This window comes from Cricetulus griseus, chromosome 9 (assembly GCF_003668045.3).
Source record: "Cricetulus griseus strain 17A/GY chromosome 9, alternate assembly CriGri-PICRH-1.0, whole genome shotgun sequence".
Classification (NCBI taxonomy): Eukaryota; Metazoa; Chordata; class Mammalia; order Rodentia; family Cricetidae; genus Cricetulus; species Cricetulus griseus.
In genome coordinates, this window is record NC_048602.1 from 13792230 (window position 1) to 13810022 (window position 17793).

At 34.7% G+C, this 17793-nt stretch overlaps 1 protein-coding gene across 1 annotated transcript; it reads left to right on the forward strand.

Annotated features, from left to right (window-relative positions):
- The first annotated feature begins 2572 nt into the window (after nt 1-2572).
- LOC113838357 (zinc finger protein 658B-like) lies at nt 2573-14780 on the forward strand. The gene is made up of 3 exons (XM_027434108.2): nt 2573-2606; nt 3085-3167; nt 13464-14780. The coding sequence occupies exons 1-3, from the start codon at nt 2573-2575 to the stop codon at nt 14778-14780; spliced, it is 1434 nt and encodes a 477-aa protein (XP_027289909.1).
- Nucleotides 14781-17793: the final 3013 nt, after the last annotated feature.

Sequence of the window (17793 nt, forward strand, 5' to 3'; positions counted from 1 at the left end):
TAGAATGTTTTATGTGTTGCTAAATTAGCCATAACCAAAGGAAATCTCAAAACAACCTCATAAACACTGTTTTTTTTATTGTCTACTGTTCACACATATAAAGATTTACACTGTAAAGGAGCCAGTAGACTAATGTAAATATTAAGTGTACATTTTGAGAAGAAAAGTACACCAACAAGTAGAATGGAGATAACTCCTGGGTTCAAGGAGATTAATGAGGTTGAGTACAGTATATAGTAATCCCAGGGCAACATCACAAGGAGTGGTTTCTAACTTTAGAAAACATATTAAAGAATTTGGCATAGTGGTGCATGCTTTTAATATCAGCAATCCTGAATCAGAGGCATGTGGAACTCTCAGTTTGATGTCAATCAAATGGAGAGTATAAATTCCACTACACCCAAGCTTATGCATTGAAGGAAATCTTGGAAAATAGAAATCTGGTGAGAATGTAATTGAATAAGAAGGCCATGTTTGATTTTCAGGAAGCATATTATTTGGCAACCTGTTTCAGACTTTACAGTCAATGATAGAAGAAAGGCATTATGGAACCTTCTTCCATGACTATGGAAAGATAATAGGCCAGTCAAATGTGATAGTTGTCACAGGATGGACTGTTATTCATGGGCACCATGAACAGAGAGAGAGACCCTGTGGCTGCTATGGGCATCTGAAACATCCAAACTTCAAAGGCTACATTCAGAACCCAAATCCTCAAATAAACAAAAACCAGAACAATAAACCTCCACATCTACTACTGGAAGGCCACCCCTTCTCATCAAAATACTATATCATTTGGGAATCAAGGGTTCAAAAAAAAATTACTGTGGTGATATATTTTTATCATTTATTAAAGCTTGGCCAGGGATTTAGAAAGCAGTCAAGAACAGATATAAGTAACAAGGAACATGCCTTTTATGCAGATATCCAGAAGTTGGCAGTGTATGCATTTAATCCCAGCACTTGGGAGAGAGAGGCAGATGAGTTAGAGGCCAGCCTGATCTACAGAACAAGTGCCAGGAGAGGCTCGAAGGCTACACAGAGAGATCTTATCTCCAAATAAAAAAAAGAATCAATAACAGGTACATTCATAATTCAATGTAATATCACAAAATATGTTCACATGGTATAGTTTTGAAAAAATGAACTAATTGAGAACTGTTTGGAAAATAATGCCTATATTTAGGTGGATTTTGCAAACAATCAAGTTTGCAACAAGAAAAACTTAGGTGGTTGGAATTGGGGTGTCTTCATTAACAACCAAAAGTATTAAATTGGGCACAGGAATGACGTGTTTAGGTTTGACTAGGCATAACTTTTGACAGTGAAACAAAAAGAGGCTTTTTCACTATACAAAATTAACTTGAGAGAAAATCTAATCATTTGTATAGCTGCAAATCTGGGAAATAATGGAATTTTATATTGGAATATGAAAATGAAAGGAAATGAATATTGGAGACATTAGTGAAGCATCAATTCCCCAATGTGCCATGCCTGAAAGAAATATATTAACTACATAATGTGAGAAATGATGTCACCTGTGGCTACCCCTCAAATTCCATTCACTATTTGAAATACATGTGTCAGTTGGGATTCATTTGATCATCAGAGTCAATTTGAAATGCCTTGTGTACATTGTAAAGCAGGTTGCTGAAGTCCCAAAACCAGGTGGTAGATAACCACTATCTGCTGGAATAATAGATCCTACAAATGCAGCAGAGGAAAACCTAAGAGTTGGCCACTCTGTAAAAGTTTGTGGTTTTTGCATCTCTGTTGTGGAACAAGTCACAAACTGAGGATATTTTTTAAACTGCTTTGCAGTCTCTGAGTGTGGTAGCATGGAATGAAGGTGCTTTCACGTTACACACAGAATACTATCAGGAAGGTGAAACTTGAAGATAAATTCCTTGAAAAGATCCATAAAGAAGGGGATTGAAGATGGCTTGTTCTCAGGTAAACGTATGCACAAGAATGTGGCAGGTCTACAGTCCACAGAGAAATAATGTATTTGCACAGATCAACATTCACTGTAGTTCCTCATTGTAAGAAATCTGTTTTCAGGTTTTATTGTATTTTCAACAGAGATTCTTTATTATCACTCTCATTTCTATGCTGTATCTCACTTTCCACCCTTCCCTGCCTCTTGTTTCCCAGTATGGCATATCTATATCCATGCATGCTCTGAAGGATTTACAAAATTTCTGCTATGAGAGATTAATATCGATACTCAATTCCTACTGAGGACAACTTCAGATGATATTTGTCACTGAGAAAAGGCACAACTTTGATGAGGACTTTAGATGTTGGGTACTTTGATCTCTTTTAAAAAGTCACAAAATCCTACCTCATAAGTTATAGATTTGAAAATTTCGGATTAATTACTGATAGTACAGCAAGCTCTTTAGTTAAATAATCTTTCCTGTGGGTGGAAACTAATGTCTCAGACCATCATTACTGGGAGAAACAATTTTCATTTCAGAGTCTTTTGACATTTGAGGATGTGGCCATCAATTTCTCTAAGAAGGAATGGGAATGCTTGGATACTTCTCAGAGGGATTTGTACAGATTTGTTATGTTGGAGAATTACAGCAACCTGGTTTCTGTAGGTGAGAATAAATCATTTTCTGATTACTGCTTAACCATATGAATGTCTAACTTCCTGTATTATAATTTTAAATTGTTTTCTATGAATAAATACCAGCTCCCAATTATTCCTTGATATTGGTGAGTAAAATATTTACTATTTTTGTTATATTATTTTAAATGATCTTTTAATTTATCCTAACATATAATTCAATCCCCTATGGTAATTTTTCAGTCATTCAGGAGCAATAAAGTGTGAATACAATTTGAATCCAACAATTATATATTTGAAATTGTTTAATGGAAGGAAAGTTGAAGGTATACAAAATTAAAATTAATTGTTTAAAAGTTTTAAACACCTGTTAATTATGTACTAACAGGACTTCACTTAAGAGTCTTTCTTTACATTACTTTATGATCACTGTGTACAAGCCTGTGTTGTAAACCAAATATTTTCTACATTATGTAAAGAAATTTTCACATGTCTCTTATAATTCATAGGACTTTCTGTATCAAAACCAGAGTTAGTCACCTGTCTTGAACAAAACAAAGAACCCTGGATGGTGAATATAGAGGAATCAGAAGTCCTGGAACCAGGTAAGTTGAAAGGGAACAATGGTTCATGTGTGGAATACAAAACAATGAATGAACAACAACTGCAGTTTGATTAGCCCTGCTTCTTACTTGAAATGATGCACAAGTATTCATTTTATGATTGTATACTAGGTTCTGGCACACAGAGATTGCTACATTGTTTTCCTTCATTTCATCAGAATAGTGATTCGATAATATTTATTTTGCCAATAGCATTTTGGCAATGTATGTATGGCTTTATTTCATATTCTAATATATATGTAAATTGTTATGAAATATATCAGTGAAAAATGGATTATGTTTTCTAGTGTTTTTCTATATTTTTGAACATTTTTGCAATATATCTGCATCAATTTTTTTCTTTCTTTAAATCCTAGCCTACCATCACTTTATTACATTAACCCAGTGTCATTACTTCCCTATCCCATCTTATTCTATAAGCACACGATCAGAAAATACATAAAAAATAGAGGAAAATGTGTTCTGCCCAAGTATTTTGGAAGAAAAATCTTTGAATATTATTGCTATACCCTGGATTAAGCAAAAGAAAAACAGATTTTAATACTCCTCGGCATCAGGGACCACGTATATGTTCCTATCAATGATTTATGTCTTTAGATCTCCTTTCAATGAAGAAGCTGACATTTTGGTTGTCTTGAGCTTGTGTGGATTTTGCCCTTTCTGTCACAAACTTGGTAATTGTATATACCTTGGTCCTATATATACTATATATATATATATATATATATATATATATATATATATATGTTTATATATCATTCATTTCTTTTTTGTTCTCTCTCTCTTCATTTATTCATTGGTGCCTGCACCATGATTGGAGTGGTAAGAAAAAAGAATCCCAGTTATAGCTTAATTTTCCAAAATCTGAATAATAAACTTTTCTAGTGAAGTATGAGAAAGCCAACAATCTATGGGTTCAGCAGTATAATATTAGTTTGCTGCCATGTTCCTTTAGTGGAATAACAATAGTTTTTCATCTAGTGCCCGAGCCAGTTTGGTCTCAGTTTCTTGGCTCAAATAACAGTGTCAACTATGGTTTCTAATAATAGATTTGGCAGTAAGATAGTCAAATATTTATTAGTTATTGTGAAAACATCTGTGCCAGTTTTGTATATCTCTTCTAGGCTAGTCAACATCTGTGGCCACGTGGTCCAAAACTTGGAAAATTGATGATTATGCTCTCCTTTTGTAGCAAATATAGTACTTTCAAGCACTTGAATGTATTCAGCTGAATACAAATTTGATATAAATCCATTCAATTTTTTCAATATTCTGACATCATCATTGAACTCTTGAGAATAAATAATTACAAGGGCAATACCCTCTATGTTTGGGTTGTAGCAACAGAGAATAATACAAGACATTGCTTATACCAGAGAGTTTGTTTGTTGGCACATGATTTTAACTTTGGATGTTGGATGTAGTCTACACAGTAGAGGCAGATGTTCCCTCATCTGTTCTTGATCCTTCTAGACTCTTTTCTCTCTACCAACCATGTCCCTAGAGTCACTTATGAAAGAAAGATTCTGAGTCTTAATATCTACTTATAATTTTTTGTCCAAGAGCTTAGTCTTCTTATTTGCTAGGGTTTTTGTAAATTAACCCATCTATATTAATCGGTAGCTTTGGATTACATAGGTAATGACCTGGAGTCCTGCTTATTGGCAGCTACATGGCATCTCTTAACTCTGTCTTCCTTCTCCCTACCTCTTTGTTCAGAATCTCTTCCTAGCTAAATTCTGCCTATATATTGTCCAAAAGTCTTTATTCATAAAACATAATATATATAAATATATGTATATATATGTGTGTGTGTATCATATATATATTATATATATATATATATATATATATATTCACAACATGCTAAATGCCATCCTCCATGATCCACTCTTTTCTGTCTAATTAAAAAGGAAGTTTTAACTTTACCATAATAAAATTGTTATCAAGTCAGATTTATAATTATAATATTTAGCACATTTACATTTGACAAAATCTAAAGTTAACCATTTATCATCTATCCTGTCTTTGTGTGTCTAAAATTTTATGTATAATTTATCTTTTATTATACCTAAGGGAAAATCTTAACTTTAAGTCTTCAACTCAACTCAACAACTCAACTCCATCAAAGAACCCAGAAGGATATAATATGATATAAGTAAACAGAGAGTGGGTTGTAACTTTTAAATTTCTAGAATTGGCAGAAACATCTTGCTGCCTGGACAGTCACACAAATTTCCTCTGTAATGTTGGGGCTTCCATTTTCAGCCTACATGCATAGAGTATTTGTCGACATTTCAGTGAGGACGGAAATTTGAAGATCGTTTTTTTTGTCTTATACTGGCAAAGGGCATCAGTTGCTTTTTTTTTGTACTTTTTAAGCACCATATTTAATTTTCTTAAATTACTCTTCAATCTCTGATTTTACCCTTTTCTTTTATTTTCTTTTTTTGGTTTTTCCAGATAGGATTTCTCTGTGGCTTTGGAGGGTATCCTGAACTAGCTCTTGTAGACCAGGCTGGTCTCAAACTCAAAGAGATCCACCTACCTCTGCCACCCGAGTGCTGGGATTAAAGCCGTGTGCCACCAACGCCCGACTCTTTTACTCTTTTTCTATCAAGTTTTTGTACGTCTTTTAAACACTATGTGACCTATTTACAAGTCTTTTTGTATGCATCTGTCCTTATTGTGTATCCAAAATTGATTTTATGAAAAAGAGTGTTTTCAAAAAAGTAATCCACGGTTGTGGTAACCCTTTCTCTCTTTCAATATGTCAAAGAAATACCAGCTCTGGGAGGCAGTATGTGGCACGCCATAAACATTTTTTTCTGCCATGTTGCACAATGCATGGCTTGGAAATGTCTCTGTGTACTCTGGCGAGAATCTGCCATGCTCTGCTCAAGCCTGAATGCCACAGCAGGAAGAAACCATTTCTTAAAGGAGCCTTGCATCTTATCACCAGCAGCAACAGAGACTATCTGAAAATTTGTAACTACCAAGAAGGTCTTTTTTAGGCTTTATGTAGAAATTTTTATCAAATCTTGGTACCTATTTTATTTTTGGTTGTGAGCCTGGCCTTTAATGGCTGAGCTATTCCTCCAGTCCATTGGTACCAATTGTGGAGGAGACACTTCCCTGTCTGGGCAATGGTCCTACTAGATTACTTTCTTTCTGTATTCTGGGTCCACAATTTGGTTTTAAAATAACCACTCTGAGGATTAATCTTTACTTATAATTGTTTAGCTAAGGTCTTAGGCTTCTTATTGGCTAATTCTCTCTAAGAAATTAATCATTTTCTTTTTTTCTTACTTTTCACATAAATTAAATCAATTCATCTTATGTAGCAATCATATTTCCCTCACCCTCACCTCCTCTTATTATCGCTAAATGTGTCCCTTCACACCACCTCCATTTACTTCTTAGAAAGGGTTAGGCCTCTCATCGGGAATCATCAACCCTGTCCCATTCCTGGGGGCAGAACACAGCCCACCCATGTCTTGGTTGGGAAAGGACACCAAAACACCAGTATAAGTACTAGGGATAAATATGGATTCAAATGCCAGTGGCCCAGTGACCAATATTGACACCCAATTTCAGAGGCCAAGTTGGTTTTAATTCCGATGTCCTAGATGTCAATCTGCAGTACATGAACTCCCACATGTTAAGGGCAGCTGTTTCTGTGGGTTTCCCCAAGAAGTTCTTGACCTCTTTGCTCATCTTTCCTACTTTTCCACAAATGGACTCCTGGGGTTCAGCTCAGTGCTTAACATTGAATATCTGCTTTCATCAGCTGCTGAATATAAGCTCTGTGATGGCATAAATTAGCCATTAACCTCTTTATAGGGGAAGGGCATTTATGGTGGTCTTTACAATATTGCTTAGATTCTTAGATGGGGTCATCCTTGTGGATTTCTGGGAATTTCCCTAGTGCTAGTTTATATTTGACCCCATAATAGCTCCCTCTAACAATGTATCACTTTCATGGCTCTCCTTCTCTATTCTTTGCCCAACTGGACCTTCCTGATCCCTCAGATTCTCCTCCATCTCCTCCAAAGCCACTCCTATCTCTCCTATCTCCCAGCTCTATGTGATGTGACCATGCTCCCAGTTTACTCAAATATGGACCATTTCCCCTTCTCTGGGGTTCATGTTTGTCTCTCTTATGGTACTCCTTGTTTTCTAGCTTCTTTAAATAATGGATTGCAGGCTGGTTATCCTTTCCTTTATCTAATATCCACTTATGAAAGAGGGCATATCATGGTTGTATTTTTATGCCTAAGTTACCGGGGCCAGGGTAGTGTTTTCTCTTTTCATTCATTTGCCAAGGAATTTCAAGATGTCATTTTGTTTTAACTAGTAGTCAACTGTGTATGTGTGTCACATTTTCATTATTTATTCTTTAATTGAGGAGCATATACATTACTTCCATGTTCTGGCTATTACCCTTAATTGTGGTTTTAACATAGTTGAACAGATGTATTTGTGGTATGAATGTGCATCTTTGGGTATATGCCCAAGAGTGGTATTGCTGGGTCTTGAGGTTCATCAATTCCAAATTTTCTGATTAACTGCAAAACTGATTTCCAAATGGGCTGCACTATGTTGCACTCCCACCAGCAATGGAAGAAAATTCCCCTCATTCCACATCCTCTCCAGAATAAGCTTTCATTAACATTTTTGACTTTAGCTATTCTGACAGGTGCAAAGTGGTATCTCAGGGTTGTTTTGATTTGCATTTCTCTGATGGCTAACGATGCTGAGCATTTCCTAAAGTGCCTTTTGGCCATTTTAAATTCCTCTATTGAAAAATCTCTATTTAGTTCTGTTCCCCAAATTTTAACTGGATTATTTGGTGTTTTAGTGACTAGCTTCTTGAGTTCTTTCTATATTTTGGAAATCAGCCTCCTTTCAGATGTGTGTTTGATGAAGCTGTTTTCCATTTCTGTGGGCTGCTGATTTGTCTTGTTGACTGATTAAGTCATTTGCCATAAAGAAGCTTCTCATTTTCAAGAGGTACAATTTATTAATTGTAGATCTAAGTGTATGTGCTGCTGACTTTATGGTTAGGAAACATTCTCCTGTACCAAATTGTTCCAGGGTCCTTCCAATTTCTCTCTTAAGAATTTTAGTGTGGCTGGATATACAATCTTCTATATATCAGCATTCAGTTATGTGATCATCATTTGTCAAAGACATTTGGTTTCCAATGTATAATTTTAGCTTTTTGTCAAAAAATCCAGTGGACATAAGTGGATTGATTATATCAGATATTTCAATTAAATTCTAATGTTCTTCCTGTCTTTTTTGTGCCAATAACAAGCTGTTTTAAATGCTATAGCTCTATAATAGATGGTAAAGTCAGAGATAGTGATGCCTCTGAAAGTTCCTTTATTGTACAGGTATATTTGGCTATCCTTGTTTTTTTTTGTTTTTCCATATAAATTTGAGTATTTTTTCTTTCAAGATTCGTGAAGAATTTCTCCTGGATTTTAATGGGGATTGCATTGAATATGCTGATTGCTTTTGTATGATTGTCCTTTTTTTGCCACGTTTACCCTACCTAGCCAGAGCATGGTGGATCTCTCTATTTTCTGGTATTATTTTATTTTCTTAAAAGAGTCAAAATTTTTGTCAAACAGGACATTCACCATTCACATATATATATATATATATATATATATATATATATATATGATTTTTTTAATTTTATCTTGTATCCTTCCACTTTGGTAAAGGTTTTTATCTATCCTAAGAGTTCCCTGCTAGAATTTTTGGGGTCACTTATGTAAACTATCATATCATCTGCAAATATTGTAGGGTTGACTTCTTCCCTTCTAATTTGTAACCACTTGATGTCCTTTTCTTTTCCCATTGCTGAAGCTAGAACTGCAAGAACAATATTGATGATGCATGGAGAAAGTGGACAACCTTGGGTTGTTCCTGATTTGAGAAGAATCACATAGTTACTCTCCATTTTGTTTGATCTTCACTGGTGGCTTCCTGTATGATTCCTTTATGATGTTTTCCTATGTTACTGTTATCCATATTCTCTCCAAGATCTTTACTTTGAAGGCGACTGGGATTTTTTCAGAGGCATTTTCAGCATTTAGTGTGATTATTTTCTTTATTTTCTTTTATAGTTTGTTTATACGGTGGATTACATTGATGAATTATTGTATGTTGAATCACCCCTGCATCTCCGTGTGAAGCCTACTTGATCATGGTAGATGATATTTTGATGTGTTCTTGGATTCGACTTGCCAGCATTTAACTGAGTATTTTTACATCAGTGTTCATGAGGAAGATTGCTGTGAAGTTCCCTTTCTTAGTTGTGTCTTTGTGTGGTTTGTGTCCCAAGTTAATTGTTGCTTCATAAACAGATGTGGCAATGACCCTTCTACTTCTATAGTGTGGAATAATTTGAGTAATATCAGTTTCAGCTTTTTTGGAATTTCTGGTAGAATTCTGCTATGAAACCCTCTGGCCCTGGGCTATTTTTGTTGGGAGACTATTGATCACTAATATTTTATCATTAAGGGCTATATGTCTACTTAAATTGATTATCTCTTCTTGATTTAAATTTGGTAAGTGATATCTACCCATAAAATTGTCCATTTCCTTTAAAATTTTCCAATTTTATGGAATACACATTTTCTAAGTTCTCACCTGATTATTCTCTGCATTTTCTCAATGTTTGTTGTTATGCTTTCCTTTTCGTTTTGTTAATTTGCATGTTCTCTGTGCCATTTGGTTAGATTGGATATAGATTTGTTTATCTTGTTGATATTCTTTAAGAACCAGCTCTTTGTTTCAGTTATTTACTATATTGTTTTCTTTGTTTCTACTTTATGAATTTCAGCCTTCAATTTAATTTGCTGATGTCTAATTCTCGTGGATGAGTTTGATTCTTTTCCTTCCACAGCATTCAGTTTTGCTGCTAAGTCACCAGTGTTGGAGTTCTCCATTTCTTTTATGTAGGACTTTAGTGCTATGAACTTTCCTCTTAGCACTGCTTTTAATGTTTCCCATACATTTGGGTATGTTGTGTTTCATTGACTTCTAGGAAGTTGTTAATTAATTTCTTTGTTTCTTCCTTGACTGAGTGTGATGCAATTGAGCACTTTTCAATTTCTATCATTTTGTAGGCATTCTACAATTTGTGTTCTTGTTGAATTCTAACTTCAAATAATGAGATCTAATAAGCACAGTGTGTTATTCCAATTTTACTTTATTTTTTCAGGTTTGCTTTGTTGCTGACTATATGGTCAGTTTTAGAGTAGGTTCCATTGGGTACAAAGAAAAAGGTATATTCTTTTTTGTTTTCATGAAATGTTTTGCAGATGTCTGTTAAACATGATTGAGTCATATCTTCTGTTAGTTCCTTTATGGCTTTATTACAGTTTTGTCTGATTGTCTGGTTCAGTGGTGAGTGTGGTGTGTAAAAGTCTTCCACTCTTACTGTGAGGCTTTAATGTGTGCCTTCAGGTTTAGTAATATTTCTCTTTCAAATGTATGTATTTGTGTTTGGGGCATAGATATACAGAAGTGAATCTTGGTGAATTGTTCCCTTGATGAATATGGAATGACCTTCTTCATCTCTCTTGATTAATTTGACTTTGATGACTAATTTTTTACATATTAGGGTCGCTACACCACCTTCTTTCTTAGGTCCAATTAATTAGAAAAATTTTCTCAAACTTTTACTCTGAGGTAATTTTATCTTTAAAATTGAATTGTATTTCTTACATGCAGGAGAAAGATAGATTCTGTCTTCTTGTAAATTCTGTTCACCTGTGTCTTTTTATAGGCAAACTGAGACCCTTGACATTGATAATTTTTTTACAACATTTCACTGTTGATTCCTTTTTATTTTGAATTTGTTTTTTTGTGGTATTTTGTGTTTGGTTTGTGTGTGTGTGTGTGTGTGTGTGTGTCTGTGTGTGTGTTTCCCTTTTTTGGAATTTTGATAATGTGGTATTATTTATTTTGATTGTTTTTGTAAGTGTAGCTAACTTGCTTAGATTGGAGTTTCCCTTCAAGTACTTATTGTAATGCTGGATTTGGGGATTGTATTTTAAATCTGTTTTTTTATAGAATTTATGATATACTCCCTCTATAGCAATTGAGAGCGTTGAAGGGGTAATCTCTATATAACATGTATCTAGGTCCTCAGGCTTTCAGATTTTCCATTGAAAAGTCAGTGATATGATTCTGATATATCTGTGTTTGTATGTTTCTTGGCCTTTTTCCTTTGCAGCCTTTATCATTCTATATTTATTTTGTATGTTTTGTTTTGATTAATATTTTGGAGGGGACTGTTTTGGGGTCCAGTATATTTGTTGTTCTGTAAGCTTCTTTTCTTTTCATAGGCATTTTATTCATTGGGTTGGGAAAGTTTTCTTCTATGATTTTGGTGAATATGTTTTCTGTGACCTTAAGATGGACATCTTCACTTTCTACTATAACTATTATTTTCTGGTTTGGTTTTTTGGTTATTTTTTGCAATGTCCTAGATTTTTCTGTATACTTTGTATTAAAAATTTGTTGGATGTTTTGGCTCGTGGGAATGCTGTCCCCAGTTGTTTGGGTTATAAGGAAGTAGGATGGACATGTGATATATCCCAGGCAACTAGGATCTAGAGGCAAAGGGCCACCATCCAGTGCTCAGTTTAAGGGTGTCACTCACCTCTCTAGTTGGAGATAGGGAAAATGGTTCAATGACAAAAGATGTAGTGGTGGATGGTTTGATGTGTGGGTAGGCTGAGTCAAGTTGTCTGAAGCTTTAGTGGGCAGGGGTGGGGAGTACTATGTGACCCAGGCAATTAGGGTCTAAAATATAAGGGGCTCCAGTGTGGGCAAAGTCATTCACCTCTCCTGGTGTGGGTGGGGCCAAGGCTCCAATGGTGGCAGGTGTTGTGCTAGAGGTTTTCCTATGTCACCCATTTATATTCATCTGTGGCTTTGTCTTGCCTAGGTGATACCTTTGTGTCTTGCCTCACTGAGGCCTATGGGTTGTTTCTTGACAATGTCTTCCTTCTCCCTGCCTTTTTGTTTGACATTACTGACTGGCTAAATTCTGCCTTCCCATTGTCCAATAAATTCTTTACTCATCAATTGAGAAGAGGAAATACACAAGATCTCCTCACGTACTTGGGAGTGGGGAGAGAGAAGTGGGTAGTCATAGCGTGAGCAGCAGAGAACAGTCAGAGGGAGGAGAAGATGAGTGATCATAAATATAAAGATGGGAGAAAGACACAAAGAGAGAACAAGGAATGTGAAACTTTGTTAATGGGAGGCATTAACAGATTGACAAGAAACCTATCCCTAAGGAAATTCCTAGGAATGCACAAGAGAGACCCCAGTGAAGAAGCTAAGCAATAATTGAAAGGGCTTATTATTGACCTTACCCTAAAATCACATTGAATACTACCATATTTAACATCATGGATTCTTCATCCAATAAATGATGTAACCAGATGCAGAGATCAACATCTAAGCATTGTGTTGAGAGGGAGGAGTGATAATATGAGCAATGGAATCAAGATCATGTTGGGGAATCATACAGAAACAGCTGAACCAAGCATGAGGGACCTCAGTGAGTCTAGTCTTGACAGGTGGGGAACCTACATAACACTGAAATAAGCGCCCTGAATGTGGGTGACAATTAGGGGCTTGGACAGCTTTTTAGCTGCTGGCATTGCAAACATTAATTATCACTAGTGTATGAACTGGCCTTTTAGAGAACCCACATAGATACAGAGGGAAAGGCTTTGGACATGTCCCAAATTATGTGGCAGGCTTTGATGATTCCGCCTGGGATTATCAACTTCTCTGAGGATAGGATGCTGGTGGGTTTGAGAGAATGTGAGTGAGTGGTAGTATTCCAGGAAGAGGAAACTGGGATTGGAAGATAAAATAAAATTGTTTTCACAATAAAAAATAAACAAGAAACAAAAAAGTGAAACATATAGTCACAGCATACAAAGGGAAATGGCCTAGCTCTATACCATCTATTCCTAATGACAGTTAAATTATTTTTATACATACAAATATTTTAACAAGCATCCACAAAAGTAAAGTTCCTTATATTTTTCAAAAGATTTGTCATGTGGTTAAGAGGGGTAACATACTGTATAAAGATGTTTCCCTTCAAATCCTATAATGACAATTATATCCCCAATACAGTCAGTCAAGAAGAAAAGTTTTCAATGTCTGAAGTATGTGACAAGACTTTTACTCAGAGTTCAACACTTCAAGTTCATCAGAAGATCCATAATGGAGAAAATCCTTACAAATGTAAAATATGTGGCAAGTCCTTTAAGAAAGCCTCAAATCTTAAAGTTCATCAAAGAATACACACTGGAGAGAAACCTTACAAATGTTCAGATTGTGGAAAGTCATTTACTGATGGCTCAAATCTTAAAGTTCACCAAAGAATACACACTGGAGAGAAACCTTACAAATGTTCACATTGTGGAAAGTCATTCACTGTTGGCTCAAGACTTCAAGTTCATCAAAGAATACACACTGGAGAGAAACTTTACAAATGTTCACATTGTGAGAAGTCCTTTACCAATTGCTCAGATCTTCGAGTTCATCAAAGAATACACACTGGAGAGAAACCTTACAAATGTTCAGATTGTGGGAAGTCATTCACTGTTGGCTCAAGTCTTCAAGTTCATCAAAGAATACACACTGGAGAGAAGCCTTACAAATGTTCACATTGTGGAATGTCCTTTAAAAGAAGCACATGTCTTCAAGTTCATCAAAGAATACACACTGGGGAGAAACCTTACAAATGTTCAGATTGTGGGAAGTCATTCACTGTTGGCTCAAGTCTTCAAGTTCATCAAAGAATACACACTGGAGAGAAGCCTTACAAATGTTCATATTGTGGAATGTCCTTTAAAAGAAGCACATGTCTTCAAGTTCATCAAAGAATACACACTGGAGAGAAACCTTACAAATGTTCAGATTGTGGAAAGTCATTTACGAAAGGCTCATATCTTAAAGTTCATCAAAGAATACACACTGGAGAGAAACCTTACAAATGTTCACATTGTGGAAAGTCATTCACTGCTGGCTCAAGGCTTCAAGTTCATCAAAGAATACACACTGGGGAGAAACCTTACAAATGTTCACATTGTGAGAAGTCCTTTTCCAATTGCTCAGATCTTCGAGTTCATCAAAGAATACACACAGGAGAGAAACCTTACAAATGTTCACATTGTGAGAAGTCCTTTACCAAGGGCTCAGATCTTCGTGTTCATCAAAGAATACACACTGGAGAGAAACCTTACAAATGTTCAGACTGTGGAAAGTCCTTTAAAAGGAGCACACATCTTCAAGGTCATCAAAGAATACACACTGGGGAGAAACCTTACAAATGTTCACATTGTGAGAAGTCCTTTACCAATGGCTCAGATCTTCGAGTTCATCAAAGAATACACACTGGAGAGAAACCTTACAAATGTTCAGACTGTGGAAAGGCCTTTAAAAGGAGGACACATCTTCAAGACCATCAAAGATTACACACCGGAGAGAGACCTTACAAAGGTTCAGATTGTGGAACATCCTTTTAAAAGAGCACACATCTTCAAGTTCATCAAAATGTACATACTGGAAAGAAATCTTACAATTGTAAAGTATGTGGCAAGTCATTTATGAAAGACTCAAATCTTCAAGGTCATCAAAGAATACACAATGTAGAGAAAACTTAATAATATCCATGTTGTGGAAAGTCCTTTAAATAGAGCTCAAAACTTCAATTTCCTCAAACAATAAACACTTGAGAGACACCATATAAGTGTAATGTATGAGACAATTCATTTAAATGGAGCCCAACACTTCAAATTCATCAAAATTTCATACTGGAGATAAGCCTTGAAATTGAAAACATGTGGCAAATCATACTAAGAGCTCACTATATTTCATCAATGAATACTCTATGAAAAAATGTTAAAATATACAAAGTATGGCAAGAGTGTGCCTATGATTCTCATGTTTAAAAACACAGCACAACCAGAGAAGTCATAACCTTTAATAATTAACAAGTCTGTTACATGGTACGTCTTTTTTCCATGACTCATCTCTGCAAAAACTCACTACATCTATACATTATAGAAAGCTTATAAATATGAAGCACTTGGGGAAACCTCTTCTGGGTGATTAAGTCTTAATGATCATCACAGAATCCATAATAAAAGTACATTCACAATATTAAAAATATGGCAAGATTTAAGGAATCCTCAGATAGTCAAACACAACAAAGCATCACCAATGGAAAGAAACATAACAAATGTACAGTGTTTTAAATTTGTTAAAGAAGCTCAAAATTTAGAGCACATTTGAAAATTTATGAGAGTCCAACTTAATATGGAATTGCTTCCTCAAAAATCATACAAAAATAAGGTTCTTTACAATGTTAGTAGTTGAAGAAACATTTTATCATGTGTTGATACTTTATTGAGTTTGATGAGTTGCATTATGAAGCCTTAGGATCTTTGTAATTTTTAAAAGCATTATTCCAAGAAATAAAATGGCTATTCACAGAAATGTTTTGGAAAACAATTTATATATGCAGGAATATATCTCTCTGTACTACAATGAAAACATTTATTAAAATAATATAGGATAACTTTGATAATAGTTGAAGTCCCAAGTAATTTAAAATATCAATTGTTATCCCAGTGTAAATTTATTGATAACCATCCAATTCGACATCAATGCAGTATTTTCTGTGTATTTTATGGAACAGAATATTGAACTCTTATTGATAATAGTATTCATATAACTATCCTTGTATTTCTCTTGTTTGCTATTTTATAGAATATAATATAGTTTTTTTAAACTTAAAGTTTATTCCCATTTTCCCAATTATCAATAAATACTATATAATTTGTGTTCAATTACTGCTGACTTGGATTGGTGACCATCCATTTTATACTACTGTAGGGTAATACGAGTCAGGAATTGCAGTACAAAATATGCCAGAAATCATGACCCAAAAATGCAAAACAAATGACTTTAAGAAAACTGTAACGATTTGCATCATTAGAAGTAGGTGTGGGAGGAAAAAGAACGCTTGAATATTTGAAGACCTGAGTGGATGTGTGAGTAAAATTCAGCTGTTTACATAGGCAGAGTTAGGTTCCCGACCAGACACTGAGACACAGCAAAAAATGAAAACTAATTGAAAATTATTTTCCCTCATTGAATGAAGCTATGAACATTATAATTCCTTTTGTGTTTATGTGAGGTTTATGTAAAAATTCTCCAGATATTTTCCTTTCTTGAGATACTTTTTCCTTAACAGTTGAAGACTATAGAATCTGAAATTACTGAGATAATCCAAGAATGCCTACCTGCATAGCTTTAGATAATAACCCTGCCACTCAAATATAATCAATAAGTAATAACACTTTGAATCTATTTGTATGTAGGTATTGCAGGCACAGAGATTACAGGGTGTGGTTTTTTCACCCAGAGAGCTTGGAACACCTGATCCCAGCTTTTCTTTCATTCTCTTTTTTATCTGTATATATTTTCTTCATTCTTACACCACTCCACTTACATCTGTCACTGAAGATTTAATGGAGAGAAAAGCAATAGCATACTAGTCTTTATTTAAAAAGAAATAAGATATTTGAGTGTGTGAATTTAATTGTATTCAAAATTTCTCATCAAGGAAGAAAACCTCTTCATTATTAAGTACTAAGCAGTCTAAGAGTAAGACTTCCAAAAAAATTCTTCAAGACAGAAAAAAGAAGAACAACAATTTGCAACTCTAACTATTCTTAGAATATGTGCCAGTAAATAACAAAGTAGTCAGCAGACAAGACAACAAGCCGGAACTAATTTTCACAACTGGAAAATGGACTCAACTAACCAAGAAATTCTTGTTTCTTCAATGTGTTGTCTCATACTTTGTGCATATATATATATATATATATATATATATATATATATATATATATATATGAATTTTTCATCTCTTTTTAAAGTTGATGGGAATTTAATTTATTTTAATGAATAGAGTGCATTATAATCATGGATATAATGCAAAATCGATATCAAAAATAGAGAATTCTACATATCATGTAATCCTGCCCCAGAATTTGTATCTCATGAAAAATTTATTTTGTTTTCTATATAACTGATACATGCTAGATGATTATTCTATAAAAGCCCACCTGAATAATTTTTCCTATATTTACTTGCACAGTGCTGGTTCAGCCATATCAAATAGGAATTGTAAAACTCATAAAGCTATAAGAGCCGCTTAACAAGTTCCAACAAAGCTGAGACATATGATGCTTGCCCTGTCATTTTTGGTTTTGATATTTGGATGTTGAACACTTAGGGAACTATTAATAATTGCACAATTTGGAGATATTCAAATATTGAGAATTTTTTATGAATCACTTTTGCCTTCCCACAGAAGTGCTTCTTATATATTTAAGGAGATATCCTTCCTTTTCTACATTTTCCTTACAAATTGGAGATTTTGACACATACAGAAGCCAAAGGTTATTTTATGAGACACGAAACATCTGACTCAGAAGTTACTCAGAAACTAGATAATCAAAGGAAATT

Bases quoted from the DNA above. Each gene is read 5' to 3' on its own strand.
- LOC113838357 (XM_027434108.2), top strand. From the start codon at position 2,573: ATGTTGGAGAATTACAGCAACCTGGTTTCTGTAG. The intron at 2,607-3,084 runs GTGAGAATAAAT...TATAATTCATAG, and splicing joins CAGCAACCTGGTTTCTGTAG to GACTTTCTGTATCAAAACCA. The intron at 3,168-13,463 runs GTCCTGGAACCA...CAAGTTCATCAG, and splicing joins TGAATATAGAGGAATCAGAA to AAGATCCATAATGGAGAAAA.